Source organism: Podarcis gaigeae (genome assembly GCF_964106915.1).
Source record: "Podarcis gaigeae genome assembly, chromosome: 4".
In the NCBI taxonomy this organism is placed as follows: Eukaryota; Metazoa; Chordata; class Lepidosauria; order Squamata; family Lacertidae; genus Podarcis; species Podarcis gaigeae.
The window spans coordinates 53,030,382-53,046,627 of record NC_139677.1 but is presented as its reverse complement, the minus strand read 5'-3'; the positions used below and the strand labels follow the sequence as shown (position 1 = coordinate 53,046,627).

At 43.3% G+C, this 16,246-nt stretch overlaps 1 protein-coding gene across 2 annotated transcripts in view; it reads left to right on the top strand.

The window, feature by feature from the left end:
- The window catches only part of PCP4 (Purkinje cell protein 4), a 71,903-nt gene that overhangs the window by 15,095 nt on the left and 40,562 nt on the right, over positions 1-16,246 (top strand). For both annotated transcript variants that reach the window (XM_083734830.1, XM_083734831.1), the window contains one exon: positions 15,711-15,762. In XM_083734830.1, coding sequence (XP_083590956.1) covers positions 15,711-15,762 — 52 coding nt within the window. The remainder of the gene's footprint in view (positions 1-15,710; positions 15,763-16,246) is intronic.

Here is a 16,246-nt window from a genome sequence, read left to right as displayed (position 1 = left end):
CTCACAGCTGAATAAATAGACTGGAAAAGGTCAAAGTTTTAACATGCAAATTGCATTAAGTGTCCCTTTGTCACATACCTTAAATGAACCAGCTTATCTGATGTGGCCCCATTCTTATGCAGAACTTTTCCAAAGGTTTTCCTGATTTTTTTTTAAAGAAAAGATTAAACCTAATTGCCGTTGTGCATAGCTTTATTTTCTTGGATCAGATTTAGCTCCATTCCTTTGTCACTACCTATTCATACAATCGTCATTCATACTGCTACAGTTCACATTCAGTTCCTCTCAGAGGAAATCTCCCTTCTCTCCAATTCAGTGCTTACCATGTACCAAAAATAGGAATAAGCCTGTACCAAAAATAAGAAACTCACATTATTAATCATACGTTCCCAAATCAGTGTCGAGTAGCTATTATTGAAAGTTGGACTCCCAGAGAAAGCCACATTGGAGGCTAATTTAAAGTGCTCCAAACTCTGCCAGAGCTGTCTAACATTATTGGATCATTAATTTACAGTCCTTCAACAATTTGCATTCTATTATGCATGCTTACATTGTTCCTGTGATGCAGAAAATGAGGAAAGCCTGTAAACTTTTTTCAACTGCCTTAAAGTATAAAAACAAATCTCTGGACAGTTTTGCCCTGCTTTCAAGATGAAAAACAATCCCGAAACAAGGGAAGTTGCATTATTATTATTATTATTATTATTATTATTATTATTATTATTATTAATTATTATTATTTTAAATGAAGTTGTGCTAAATGCTAGCAGAAAGGCAATCACTTTATCTAGCATTTTACATCTACAGATTTTGGCCAGAGTTCCTGATATAATAATCTGATCATTCAGTGAACTGTCCTCTGATTTGGTTCCCCACCCCCTCTTCATCTTATTATCTGGCTGAAACCTGACATAATGTAATGGAAAAGAGCGGGTCAAATATGGCAATGAAAACAATGTCCCAAAATAGCCTTGGGTATGCAGCTAGCAGAGAATGGCCCAGAGGATGTGGTTGTTTTTGTACTAAGAACAGTTAGACTCCCAAGTAAGCTAAACATTTGGATTTCGGATGCTCTCAACCATTCAGAAACGCTGAGCCTCCAACTCGATTTACTTAATTCCGTTTGATTTTCCTCATTTTCCTGCTTCCAGATGGGCATCAGATTTGTTACCCTTTTATGGCTGTGGAAAAACAAACAGCATAGCGTATTCATTAGTTTGATCTTATCATCCATCTCTTTTGCCCATTTCAGTTAATTGGTGGAGCTTTCTTCTTTTTCTCTTGAAACTTCATGTTCTGATAGCATACGATTAAACACAAGAAGCACCAGGGCTTTCTAGGACCTGAGTGAAATGTTGAGTGACCAGGAAGCTGCAGAGACTTTGTTCTTCTGAATAATACTTGTGAGAAACTTGAATATCTATATCTATCATCTATCTATCTATCTATCTATCTATCTATCTATCTATCTATCTATCATCTATCTATCATCTATCATCATCTCTGAAAACTTAAATCCCATGTATTCTCTTCTGAGGAATGAAAGATAAATCATGCTTCCTTTTATCTCCTTCTTGACACATTGTGAGAGTCAGTAGGGTATAAGAGTGGTAATATTGGACACAGACTGGGAAGTCCCGGATTCAGCTCCCTGCTCCGCAGTGAAACTCAGTGGGTGACCTTGAGCCAGACATGATAGCCTTCAGAAGTTGCATGTTAAAGGAGAAGGAACAGACTGTGTCTGCTGTCTCTCTTGATGTTGCCTCCCCCTCCTCCCCCCACTGGCCCACCCCCAGACTTCCATTTGAAGTCTTGAAAGTCATGATCTGGAATCTTCATCATTCAGGGTTCCAAATCACGTAGCTCAGCTTTGTGTATAGACCTGTAGGCAGGTAGGCATCCCTTTCAGTCTTGAGTGTGATGGTGGGGTCAGTCCTGCTTCCTCTCCATATATTTAATTTTTGTGTGGAAGCAACCTCTGGACACAGCTTAAATCTTGCATTAACCTAGCTTGCAGGTTTGCCAGAGGCATGTGATTGGCCACTGTGGGAACTGGGTCCTCGACTAGTTGGGTCCTTGGCCAAATCCAGTAGGGCTCTTCTGATGTGCCTAAGTTCCTACCTCACAGTGCTATGTGCATAAATTGTGGGAGGCAATGCACATTGCCCTGAGTTTTATTTGGGAAAAGTTAGGGCAGAAGTATTAATTTCCGGCTTTGTATTAATATAAGTATATGTCAGTATAATGCAGTTAAAATGTGGGGCATCTTCTTGTGGTAACCAATGAGATGCAAGTCTTTTTCATACCGTGCTAATGTATAGGGAAACCATGGGCACAATGGAGTGGGAAGGCACTGTTGACCCCAACATCACACACCTTCACACACGCTGCCCCTTCCCCTTTGGTGTCCACATTTTTGTAAACATACTGTGAGTTGCCTGTGGCAAGTCCAATCAATTTAATAAACAATAAATAATGTGAGCAGCCCCAGTTGCCTAGGATGGATGGATGGATGGACGGACGGACGGACAGACAGACAGACAGACAGACACAGACAGATAGATGGAGATGGATGTCTGGGATCTAGTGACAACATATAGCAACCACCACCCCTGAAATACAAAGCAAAAGTAACCCATGTGTCTTAAAATTAAATAAGCTGCCCATTCAATTGTATGATGCACCAGTCCCAGAAGGGATTATGGGGACTGAAACACCGGAGGAAATCACTCCAGGAGAGGGTCCCCCTTTCACCCCCAAACTGCCCAGCTCTTTACAACAAGGGATATACAGCTAGATTGAGGAGACAGCAAGATATTTATGCAACTTGATGAGGAATGAATTCCTCAGCTGGCAAAAGGTGGGTGTGGGGGGGAAGGAAGGCAAATACAGATCACTTAATAATTTGAACTGACATCCCTTTATTAGATGGGTGGTGCCCTGTCATTTGAAAGAGAGAGGGCAAATGATGTCTTAAATGTGTCACTTTGCCCACGCTCCCCTTCAGGACAGAGTAAGGATTCGTTGCTCTTCAGCTCTGGGCTGGTGAGACTGATGGAATGTGCTTTTAAAGATAACTATATACACATTTTCATCCCCTAATTGCATGAGTGACTAAAGCACATTCCATATTATTTACTGAAGATCTTTACTAGTAAAAACACAAAGCTTGGAGATGTCCCAGGTAATCCCACAACAATGTATTTTGCATCTTTCATACTCCCTTTAAAAAGAGGTGCAGGCGTCAAGCTGGCATTCCAATTTTAAATGGAAAATTACGGTGGGCATACACAGGAATTTATATTCAGATAGCTCAGTGTGCACAGGAGATCTCACCTTGCAGGGTGCTTTGCGGCTTTCCCCCTCTCCTTGAAAACAAGAGTGGATGTTAAGCACAGGTTTAAACCTGAAAGATAGTATTCTGTACACTAACCTTAATTGAGGTAGATCCATGCAAATACATTTTCAGTGTGATACAATTTGTAATTTCCTTTTCTCTGAAAATAGGTATTGTGAGGGCAGGTGAATTTGCACTTGAACCTAAAATGTAGAATCGTGTCCTGAATGTGTTTACCAAATTTCAATGAGATATTTGATTACTCAATCCAGTTATTTCCTCACAAACAAGCAAGCCTATAAGTGGAATGTAAAGCAGGTGAGCTTATTCTCGCTTGCTCAGCTAGTTATACGCCGCAAGTTTGAAATAAAACATTCAGATTCTTTCATTGCCTGGTCATTATAACTGTTAATAAATGACTCATGGCAAAAGATTGACTATCAAAATAATATTCTTACCAAGCTTAGAAAATGAGATCATTTTCATGCGCAACACCACCACAAAGTTTTTAAGTGTTAGAACGGAGAATAATGCCACTCAAATATCCAGAACCATTTAATGAAGTGTATTGGCTTCCTATGTTTCAAACCACATCTGAATATTCCTCAGGAGCACCCATAGCACCCCTTTTCGTGTTCACTGAATATGTGAGAGGGCAGTGAGAACACATTTCCTGGGCATGCCCTTCTTGTACTGCTGTGACCTCTGATCGTGCTCTCCTCAGCAGCTACACATTTGGCATTATTGCAACTCTGTACCTCTTTACCTAGCTTGTATATCTGAACAACTGTGATTAGCTTTAATTCCCAGTCAGGTAGAGGAATGCTATACACATGCAGAAGAATTAACTGTACATAGGGCCTCTTTCTTACTAATGCTGAATGTTTGGGCACATCAAAAGTTGCATCAAGGTGGGGAAGGCCTGGCCAGCACACAGGATTTCCCTTCCCACCTCACATGTTCATTGAATGTGTGAGGAGTGTTGTATGAACACCAGTTTTGTCTCTGGTACAACTAAGCCAGAAAATACCATATTTACTTGAATCTAATGCCAAATTCTGGGATGTGGGTGGCGCTGTGGGTTAAACCACAGAGCCTAGGACTTGCCGATCAGAAGGTTGGCAGTTCGAATCCCCGCAACAGGGTGAGCTCCCATTGTTCGGTCCCTGCTCCTACCAACCTAGCAGTTTGAAAGCACATCAAAGTGCAAGTAGATAAATAGGTACCGCTCCGGCAGGAAGGTAAACAGTGTTTCCGTGTGCTGCTCTGGTTTGCCAGAAGCGGCTTAGTCATGCTGGCCACATGACCTGGAAGCTGTACGGTGGCTCTCTCGGCCAATAAAGCAATATGAGCGCCGCAACCCAGAGTCATCTGCGACTGTACCTATGGTCAGGGGCCCCTTTACCTTTAATGCCAAATTGCATTGTGAAAATTGATGTTTGCATTAGATTCAATGGCACATTTACATTCACCAGCAAATACTTTTTTTGGTTTCAAGGTTCTGAAAACTGAGGTGTGCATTAGATTCGATGCCACATGGTAAATTCTGAGAAAATTGCTCACATTTTTTACTTTCTCATCGCAGCTCCCCCCACCCCTGCAAAGAAGGCGCTTTGCAGGATTTTCTCCTAAATTCTCTATCATTGTCTCTGGAGCAGCAGCAAAAACAAAGCACTACCTTGTGGGTCGAGGGGGGAATGCAGTTGTGCTATTGCCACTGACAACAGTGAGTTGCTGTCCTCCCATTTTTTTTAGAAGTCCCCCCACCTCCCACCCAAGAAATTCATTAAAGTCCCTTCCTCTCAGTTTCTCTGCTCACAAATAGGGTGGAGAATTTCAAGGGGACATTTGCACAAAGGTCACTGGAATTCTCAAGAGTTCAAATGGGGAATTCAAACATGGAGCATGCTCAGAAGACCTTGTTCTGGATAGTGAAAAGTACCTTTAGTTTAGAAAATGGTCCTAGCTTCCTTTGGGTGCTATTTTCCCTCCTCACAAGCTTGCGGATGAGAAGGAAGGAATCGGGCACCAAAGGCTGGTGCTGAGCCATTGTGATTGTTTGTGATGGCATGCAAAAAGCACAATTTAACAGTGCATTGACCGCCACTCGGTTGCTAAAGTTTGGCCTTTGATCAGTGGCGTAGCGTGGGGGGTGCAGGGGGGGCCGGCCGCACCAGGCGCAACATCTGGGGGTTAGGGTTAGGGGGCGCAAATCCATGGGTTAGGGGGCACAAATTACTTGCCTTGCCCTGGGTGCTGACAACCCACGCTACGCCACTGCCTTTGATGTGTTCTTATTGCCATGGTCACTGGCGGATGAAGGTGGGGGTGTGGGGGAAGTCTGCCCCGGGTGCCATGGCATGGGGGGGTGACATCACAGCTGCCCCTGCCCCCACCCCTCAGGATGCTTATCGCTTGTCATGCATGCCCTGGGATGCACGCCACTTGCCGTGCACCCCCCATGTGCACCATGCCCCCACGGGCGGCACGCCACACCCCCTGGGACGCGCACCTCGCTTACACTGCAAGGACCAGAACCTCACAGCTCCACAGAACATAATGAATGTTCCCTATTTTAAACCACCACGGCTCAGGAATATACTGTATTTTTGACATCTATTTCTTGTTCCTGGAAACCTACCCGGGAATGTAATGTGGAGTATTGACCACAATCTTTTAAAATAAAAAACACAGCTCTTGTTTTTATGTATTCATTTCTTATAACCTTAGCTATTAAAGTGGGGCCAGGGGAGTGGGCAAAATAGATGAATGGAATTCAGCCCTTGTTACTGAGGTAGATCGCACTAAGAAAGACATTGTTACATGCTTCCTAAAATCTAGTATTGGTGTGTTGTGGATTTAACTCATTTTGTACAGTGCAATAGGCCTCTGGAGACTAATAGCAAAATTCTGCTTTGTGTAGGTATAGAACATTACACAAATGAATTCTCCGCCCTCCCTGAACTCCTTTTCTCTTATGATTAAAGCTTGGCAGCCTTAAATTTCCTATATCAGTGTGTATCAAGACCAGTGAAACCAGGGCAGAACTTGTTGGCGGGATAGGAGCAGTGCTTTCCCCCCTATAAAAATACACACTGGCTTAGTCCCAGGCCAATAAATGTTGTAAATATGTCTAGAATATAAATGCAGATAAACTGAGCCCATACCAGAAAGGTGCTATAATTTTGCAGTGCCAGAGGGCATTTGCTCTTGGTTGCCTGCATCTCCAGCACCAGCTGCCTGAGTATGGAGGTGCTCACACTGCAGTGGCGATGATTTATATAGCACAAAGTGTAGATTAACTTGAGTAAAAGAAAGGTTCCTGCCCTAAGGAACTTGCAAACAAAAATTGTACTAGAAGGCAAGGGATATAAGGGGTGAATGTTATATTTTGCAAGATTTCAGTCCTACTCTTTAGTAGTACAACCAATCAACATAATTTGTTATTTGGCTTCCTCGGGCCTATAAGTCATAGCTCATCAGCCCCTTTCACAGAAAGGGTGAAGCACACATCCCATTGTGGTCAATGAACAAATGATTTTTTAGAAAAATCAATTGAACCTAATGGAATTGGATTGCATTCAAGGACCCAAGAGGAGGAGATATTGGCAGCCACATGACTTGCCCACCAGGCTCTCACCTATGCCATTTGAGATGCACCAGCCAATCTGAGGAAAATGCAGAGAAAGAGAAACTGGAATCTATGGCTGGAGAAGAAAAGCCATTATAAAATAAAGAGTGAACAGAAGAGGAAATGAGGTGAACAAAAGGAAAAAGAACAGCCAGCAAGGACAAAATGAATATATGTCCCAAAACCTATTAATTGAAGCAGTAAATAATAATATTAATCATCTATGGTCTGGTTCCATGAACCACTGTATGGATAAGATCAGGGATACAGATCTCCATGATTGTAAAAGGTGTCATTTGTCCTTTTGCATCATTGCTGAGAGCCACGCCAAGCACCAGTACAACTATGCCAGAGCAAGGACTTTGAAAAGGAGAGAGGCAAGAAAACTTAGGGTCAAGTGGTTGGTGTTGACCCCACGTCCAATGGTCCAAGAAGCTATGAACACTGGTACAGCCTGTCATCATGTTCTCCTGTAGAAGGGAATCTAATAAATGTGTGATAGAGGAATACGTATTTGACAGCAGTGAAGGAACATAGATTAGTGACAGAGCATATGGTCTCTGTGCAGAAGGTCACAAGTTTAATCCCTGGTATCTCCAGTTAACAGATAGCAGGGGATTTGGAAGACCTCTTGCTTTTAGACCCGGGAGTGCAAGTGCTAGGAAGGACGGGTCTAGATGGACAAATTATATGACCCTACTACAAGATATTTTTCCATGCCCCATTTGCCCCATGTGGGGGTGTAACTTTACCTGCCATGGAGCAAACTGCTTTGAGCAGTGTAGATATTCATCTGCTTCACAGAATCTTCAGAATCCTTAAATATGCAAGTCATTTATTAATGAAATATGATAATGAATCCATTTGATAGCAAAAGGCTGAGGCTAGGCTGATCCATTGGTTCCCCTTTTCAGCAACTCCCAAGAGCCACCATTTCTCATGCTCAAAGCTTTGACAATTGGCAGAAGCAAGAGCATCTATGTGCTGTTTGTTTTGCACCTGGGTAAATGGTAACCAAGGGGTAAGAAACAGGATAATTGAATTCATAATATATGCAGATCAGGATCCTGATGGATGAGGAAAGATGGACAACACAAAATAATAGTCCGTGCCAGGCCTTGATGATCACAATCCCCTTGCCATGTTTCCTTCCTTTCCTATGTGGGTAAAAGCCTCAGCGCCTAGGGCTTGCCGATCGAAAGGTCGGCGGTTCGAATCCCCGCAGCGGGGTGCGCTCCCGTTGCTCGGTCCCAGCGCCTGCCAACCTAGCAGTTCGAAAGCACCCTCGGGTGCAAGTAGATAAATAGGGACCGCTTTCTAGCGGGAAGGTAAACGGCGTTTCCGTGTGCAGCTCTGGCTCGCCAGAGCAGCGATGTCACGCTGGCCACGTGACCCGGAAGTGTCTTCGGACAGCGCTGGCCCCTGGCCTCTTGAGTGAGATGGGTGCACAACCCCAGAGTCTGGCAAGACTGGCCCGTACGGGCAGGGGTACCTTTACCTTTACCTTTACCAAGCCAAACAATAGTATCTCATTCTGGCACAGCTGTATATAAAGGTTCTCAGTACTCCCAAGACTGGACAAAACAAGCCAAATTCTCTGGGAAATTACAGCCCCTTTTATCTCTACACATTAGCACAAGGCAGGTTGAAAGCCAGCTGCAACCCTTCTCTGTGGAGTTCCCTTACATAAGGATTTTTCTGGTGCCATGAGGGCCAGCCGTGCTTCTTGTACACCATCTCCTTCAGCAGCCTTTTGCGCATGAAGCATTGCCAGAGGGAAAGGGAACATGGCTGACATGCGCTTGCTTTCCTGAAGTATCTGATGGATGGCAATAATCCATCAGAGCTCAGTGTAGCTTGCTGAGGTCCTGAGGCAAATAAGATGTTCCTTTGGCTGCACTGGCAGTCAGGCAGTAACAGACGTGGCATGTGGCCAGCTTTTCAGCTTCTTCCACTTAGAATGTCTGTGTGTCTTGGATGGCAGATCCTGAGGGCTTATGAAGAAACGAAATGGTGTAAAGTTATGACTTTTCAAAGCTAATGCCCATCGATGTGGCTGAACGAGTCACATTGCTGCTTTCAAATGTAATCTTCCGAAAGCAATTTCTTTGGAAACTCCTAGTACTCAGGGAAAATCATGAGACAAAACTGTTTTAGATCGTGGCGCAAATGCAAAGCAACAAAAGTATTCCTTATAGAAGGAGCTCCACAACCTGGTTCCCTGCATATATTGTTAGACTACAATTCCCATCACAGCGGCTGGGGCTGATGGTTGCTGGAGCCCAACAGCGTTTGGAGATCACTAAGCCGGGGAAGGCTGCTGTGTCAGGTAATCATATTTCAGTCTTCAGAGCAGATAAAGTCTGTTTTAATAATGGTGGGATCAATATGGTCAAATATGAAGCGATTTGTTGGGGCAAGCTTTGGCCATTAATAATTGTGCTGTCCCTTGAAGGCAGCCTTTAACAAAATTACAGCTGGATGTGCTTCCTGTAAAATTAAATTTTCTTGTAATCTCTCTCTCTTTCCTCTCTGTTTTCAGGCAAGTTCAAATCTCCCCTGTTGTTGAAAACTTTCTTTCCTTCCAAGTACCATCCCTTCCCCACCCCCCCAAACTCCTGAGGCATGCCAGCTGCCTTCCTTTGATAGCTCCAGCATGGTTTTGCATAAGCATTTCTTATCAGCTGCCTGCCTGTATCTTGTGAACAAAGTGGACCTACCTACCAATGCCAAACAAGAGAAACTTCAAAGAACCTTGCCAGTTATAAGTAGCATATAATGATCCATACTTGGCTTTTCCTGATCCAGTATAAGTACTCCTGTTGCCTTCAACTCACTTACCTTATGGAGGGGAGGTGTATATCATGGTTTAAGGCACTGCTCCTGTCCCCAACCTCCACACAACCATGTACCTGACGTATGTCATGGACATCTGAAGAACCGCTACATGATCGGGATGGTTGCGGTATGGCTGGTTCCTAATTATGTGAAACTCCTGCTGCTCATGCACAGGGACATCTGCACTTGCAGTATGGACATGGGAAGCCAAGGCTAGATTGATCACATGACACTGGGTGTGGAGCCAGCAGCATGGCCATGTGGCACTGAGGGCAGGGCCAGTGGCTTTGTGTGAGTTCCCTATGTTCAAAAGCCACATGAACAGGGATCAAGTAAACAGAATAAAGGAAGAGGACTGGGAATCTGGCCATTCCCCGTTTAGATCAAACAATGTTATGAGTCCCTTTAGAGCATTTGTCTTGTTGCTCTTTCCCACTTCATTTAGGATAGATACTACACCTCACGGGACGCAGGTGGTGCTGTGGGTAAAACCTCAGCGCCTAGGAGTTGCTGATCGTCAGGTCGGCAGTTCAAATCCCCACGGCGGGGTGCGCTCCCGTTGCTCGGTCCCAGCGCCTGCCAACCTAGCAGTTTGAAAGCATCCCTGGGTGCAAGTAGATAAATAGGTACCGTTTTATAGTGGGAAGGTAAACGGCGTTTCCGTGTGCTGCGCTGGTGCTGGCTCGCCAGTTGCAGCTTCGCCACGCTGGCCACGTGACCCGGAAGTGTCTTCGGACAGCGCTGGCCCCCGGCCTCTTAAGTGAGATGGGCACGCAACCCCAGAGTCAGACATGACTGGCCCGTATGGGCAGGGGTACCTTTACCTTTACTACACCTCACCTTATTAAAAATGGGTAAGCTTAATCAGTCATCAGCTTTGTGAAGAAGGAAAGGAGAAGCTAGCCACACTTTGATACAGATGAATATGCTATTTACAGAAATGTACATAAAACCAAGACTCTGATAATGCAAGCATTACTAATACTGGTATCCCATTGAAGCACATGGAATTACTCATGTTTGGTAAAGGTTACACGTGTAGATAAATGTTTAAAAATCAAAACCACACTCCATCAGAGAGGAAGAGAATCAAAGGATTACTGTTTTAAAGGCTTCACAGTAACAGAATTTTACATTCTTTGCAGCTGCTTTCAAAATGAATTTCAAACATCGTGTTAATTCCCACACCAGAAATATTTCTGATTACAATATCCTTGAAGAAATATCTGCCAAAGAATATGTCTAGTTCAAGATATGCTAATACAACGTATATTAAAGCATGTAGAGTTGGTGTGACTCATGCAGCTCACATTTGATTTTGGTATAAAAATCCACCTTTGGGGAGAAATATATCTTGATTTTGAAGCTAACTAGAGGATTTTTCTGTTTTTTGTTTTGCAAGGTTGTGCAGGAATAAACTACCCTCAGCAAATGCCCACAGAAAAGGGGAAATTATCCATTTACCCCTAACTATTTTAAAGGTTACCATTTATAGAAGTTGATCTCAAAGCCTTGCAAATGTAACTCATTTGTCCTGGTTTATCAGAGGGCTCCAAAAATAGTTAATTGTAATTGAATTAAATGTAAAAATAAATTAAGCATGACATACTTGTATTACCCAATATGGCCACTTCAAACTAAGTGGATAATTTTTAAAACAATCTCTATGGTTTAGGCTGAAAGAAGCACAGCTTGTACCAGATGCAGCAATGGAAGTGTGCATAGGGATGGATGAATCTGTCAATTTCAGTTTCTCTTCTCATTTCTGTAGCTGGTTGCAATTGCATGAAAAACACACCAGCATTTTAGTATGCTTTCCCCCTAGTAAACATATTTTTAATGCAATTTTGTCTAATATGCAGAATTTTGCAAGCCCCCTAAATAGAATGTATTTCCCTTGCTGTTTTCACTGATGTATGCATTTTTATGCATACTTCTAATATATGCATTTTTCTACAATTTTTTTGGCTGGAGAACTCTATCACATAGTTGGAGAAGCACATATTTTGAAAGATAGCTGTGTCTCAGGTTGCATGTTTGTTTCAGGAAGTGGAAATTAGGAAACTTTGCATTAAAATGTGAACAGAATCAAATTACACCATAGCAGGGCTTTTCTGCTGTTTCAGGATAAGGCTGTCAGTGACTCCTAGCCATGATGGCTATGTTCTTTCTCCACTGTTTGAGGCAGTGGTTATTTTGCTCTTATGGGGCTTCCACTAAGCCCTAGACCCCTTAGTGGGTATATCCTCAGTACAGGATTGTTCCCTAAAATTGAGTTTCCTATTTTTTTCTCCAGAAAACTTGGTAGTAGTGTAAAAGAGTGGGGGACAATGGAGAACAACCCCAACTCATTCTAAAAGGCACATTTGCATGCTGTCCAATGCCTACTCTCTCTATTGGCTGAAAATTGTTTAATCTGTATCTAGATTCTCATAATGTATGGACAACAACTAGCAGTTTTAGAACAGAATAAAAATCAATACCAAACAAGACTGGTTCCCTTTTAAATAATGCAGTCTGGATCAGTCCATTCCTCTCTCTCTCTCACACACACAGAGAATCATTTTCTAAACTTACAAGAGATTTACTATAATCAGAAGAATACCACCTTAAAGAATTAAGTTTACAGAGAGATGATTACATATTGAATCCATTTCCTTTGATATTTGCAAGTGCTCCTAATGCTTCTATATCAGTTTGATCTGACTAATAATTGTCATTATTGACATCCATTAAATGAACAGGAGCTGTAGCTCAGTGTTAGAGCACATGCTTTGCATGTACAAAATCCTAGATTCAGTCCCTTGCATTTCCAAGTAGGTCTGGTAAGGATTCTTTTCTGAAACCTTGGCAAGCCAGTGTCATTATAGACCCTTCCTCAGCCTGGTGACCTTCAGATCTACAACTCCAATAATCACTTGAACTCAGCTGGGATTTTATTATGAATTAAATACATGCTTCAATGGCACAGAATAAGAAATGTTAGAAATGATAACAGAATAGGAGTTTGTCATAGTGATCCCTACTTGGAATCAGGGGTGGAGGAAGGGGGATGCGGTGGGTGTCACCACTGAGGGGTGTGTGTGACAAAATGCCAGGCGGCCCTCATTGTGGGGCCTGCAGCATGCCCAAGCCACGTGTCTCTCCTGGGAGTGATGTGGTGGTTTCGGTGCCAGCAGGCTCTGCGGTGCTCCAAATGATCCGCCCACTGCCTCCCCCACAGCTGTAGGGCGGCAGAGTGGGAGGAGGCAGGCAGACTCCTCGGAGGCCCTGTGGAATGTCCTGCCCCAGCTGGCCCTGCCTTGCGGTCAGCTGGCCCTGCCCCCACGGGCGGCTGGCATGCACGCCACCCCAGGCTCCCGATCGGCTTGCTCCGCCACTGCTTGGAATGGCTATTTCTCTCTATAGAATAAAAATGTAAGAATGTCATTGCATAGCTCCCACTGGCATGTGTAGTGCCACTTTACAGTGTGGGATTTGCATGAAGTCATAGAGGGGAAGGGGAGCAAAAGTGAAGGCGGGTTGTGCAACAGCAGTGGTCATGACATGGGTGTGAGAAGGGAGAGATGTTGAGAAGCGAAAAGTGATGGTTTAAAATAACAACAGAATTTTGAGCAAAAGCAGGGAGGGAGGAAACTGAGAGGAAACGGGCGTCTTAAACAACAACAGAGCTTTGAGTAAAGTACTATGAAATATTTGAGGGCACCACATCTGTTATCTCTCACACATGAAATAGCTGAGGAATGGCGGAGGGAGAAGTCTGAGTACAGTGAGAAGGGGGAGACACTAAAAAAAGAAACAATGGCAGAAGCAGGGGGAGATACAGATAGGAAAAAGAGGTGATTTTAAAGAATGGCAGATGTTTGAGTAGAGCAAGCAGGAAGTGACAATGGGGAGGAGAGGCAGTTTAAAACAAGGCTTGAGTACAGTGAGAAGGAATTTGGAAAGGCTCTGTTGTTAGCTTTCGGGTGTTTTGTGTTGTACCCATCTCTGTTATTTTTCCTTGTTAAAACTGGTTTTTTTGTTTTTTAAAGCAACCATTCAGTGTCTTCCTAGCTCTGCTTTCTTTGAATGTCTGCTGTTGTTTAAAACTGCCACACCCCCCCGTGTCCTTCCCTTCTTGCTGTCTTGCTGTACCTAAACTTTCCCCTCTTCTTTTCATCAGCTGCCTCATGTAAGAGAAATAAAGGATGCGGTATCATGCACCATTTTCAACATCAAGCTCCAGATTCAATGTAGTAATTTTGAACAGATTTTTTTTTATTAACAAGGAAACTCACATACCATATACAGTGGTACCTCAGGTTACATATGCTTCAGGTTACATATGGTTCAGGTTGCAGACTCCGCTAACCCAGAAATAGTACCTCGGGTTAAGAACTTTGCTTCAGGATGAGAACAGAAATCGTGCTTTGGTGGCGTGGCAGCAGCAGGAGGTCCCATTAGCTAAAGTGGTGCTTCAGGTTAAGAACAGTTTCCGGTTAAGAACAGACCGCCGGAACAAATTAAGTACTTAACCCGAGGTACCACTGTATGTACTATATAGCCATCAACTGAACTTAACCTTCTGCAACTCAGCCAAGCTAACAGGCTTGCTCTTAAGAGTCTATTCATAAATAGGATACAGTAACATCTATCATCATGGGGTGGGCGCACAAAGGAGGCTGCAGAATAAGAGAGAGGAAAAGGCATGGAAATGGGGGTGGCCTGTGTGCAAGGGAGAGTTGAAAAAGGAGGAAGCTGATAATGGTGTTCGTGTGCAAAGAGGACTGCAGAATAGGAGACAGGAGGCAGTATGGAAATGGGTTTGATCTGTGTGCAAGGGAGATTTGAGAAAAATGAGGATGGGGAGAAAAGGAATGAAGGTGAAAATGAGGGTGCAAAGGGGGATTCTATATGGCTAGGAATTCCCCTTTGATTTTGATTTCTGCCCTCAAGATTGCATCATCTCAGTGTCAAAAAGTATGGGTTGCACAAAGAAGACATATGCTTTATTAGTGTACAGTCTGACCAGCCATCTAGCTTTCATTCCTCTTTCCCTTCCCTATAAAGACAAATTCGAAGTGAGTTTGGTTTTCCCTGCCACTTTTAATGATGTGCCTTTGATGTTCTGCAAAACCACTGACTTAAACATTTATATAGCCCCAAGCAGTCATAAACTGTGTTTCCTCCTACGCTCCATAGCGACAAAATTGTTTATCCACTTTAATGTATAATCATTATGGTTCTCCACTCATGCTCATTTCAGCTCTTATATCGCATCTGCTGGCAGTACTGGAACACAATTATACCTTCGTCCTCTGATGGATACTGGTAGTGTTTGCTGAGAAACTTTGGGGGATGATACACTTGGGACTATTGACATTCAACCATTTTGGCAAGAATTCCACCGGTCAGATGCGCAGAATGAGAAAATAGTGCCACTCTAGCATACCCTGTAGCATTTATTATATTATACTATATTACATTACATTTTTGTCCAGCTTTTCAGCCAAACATTTCCTTCAAAATAGCTCACATCAGTATAGCATTGATGAAAGAGATAGAAGAGAAAGTGAGTGTTCTCTGGTTCATGACAGATTTGCTTGGGATGCCTGAATAATCCAAAGCTTTGCTCACCCCCTGCAAAGGACCAATTTATCCCAAGAGGTCTTCCCCAGAGGGTGGACTTTTGCCTATCACCACCAGTTTCCCCCAGGGCAAATCCTCTCCTCAGGAGGGCTCACCAGACATCAACCTTGATGTCATTCTGGCTCCAGATAAATACCTTTCCCCTCCCTTGAGCTTTTAAATCCTCTGCAAATTGTTTTTATGCAGGTTTGCAATTTTTTTTTTTTTATACTGGTTTTTTTGTATATCTTGTGGTGTTCAAATGTTGTTTGCATTTCATTTCATTTTACACAGAGACAAGGTGCTGGAGCAACAAATGGAAAAGACAAGACATCTGGTGAGAATGGTAAGACCTGATTGGATGATATATATCATTGTGGTAGACTCTTGCCTTTGGGATAAAATTAACAGCTAGTTAGTTGTGATGTCCAGGTGGATAAGGATCCGTGCCTCATGTCCTTCACCAGCATTTTTATGTGGAAAGTTGCATCGGGTGCCAGGAGGACCAGGTTTCTCTAAAGGCCTTTAGGATGAACAAATGTGACCTGCAACGAAACATTTCACTGTAGAGCGCTCTTGTTCGGGGTTCCAACCAGCATTTTCCAGGGTGCTTCATTGCATTTCCTTCACCCCACCCAACTTTCCATCTCACTCCTGCCCCGTAACAGTTGGTTCTCATGCCATGAATATGCTTAATCCTTATTGAGCTTGAAATATACTCGGAGTCCTGTAGTGATTTCATACACTTTATTGCAGCTTGTAAAACAGTGATTGAATTGCCCCCTAAATCTCAGGCTTTTATATACATTATTTACACAATGAGTGCCGTC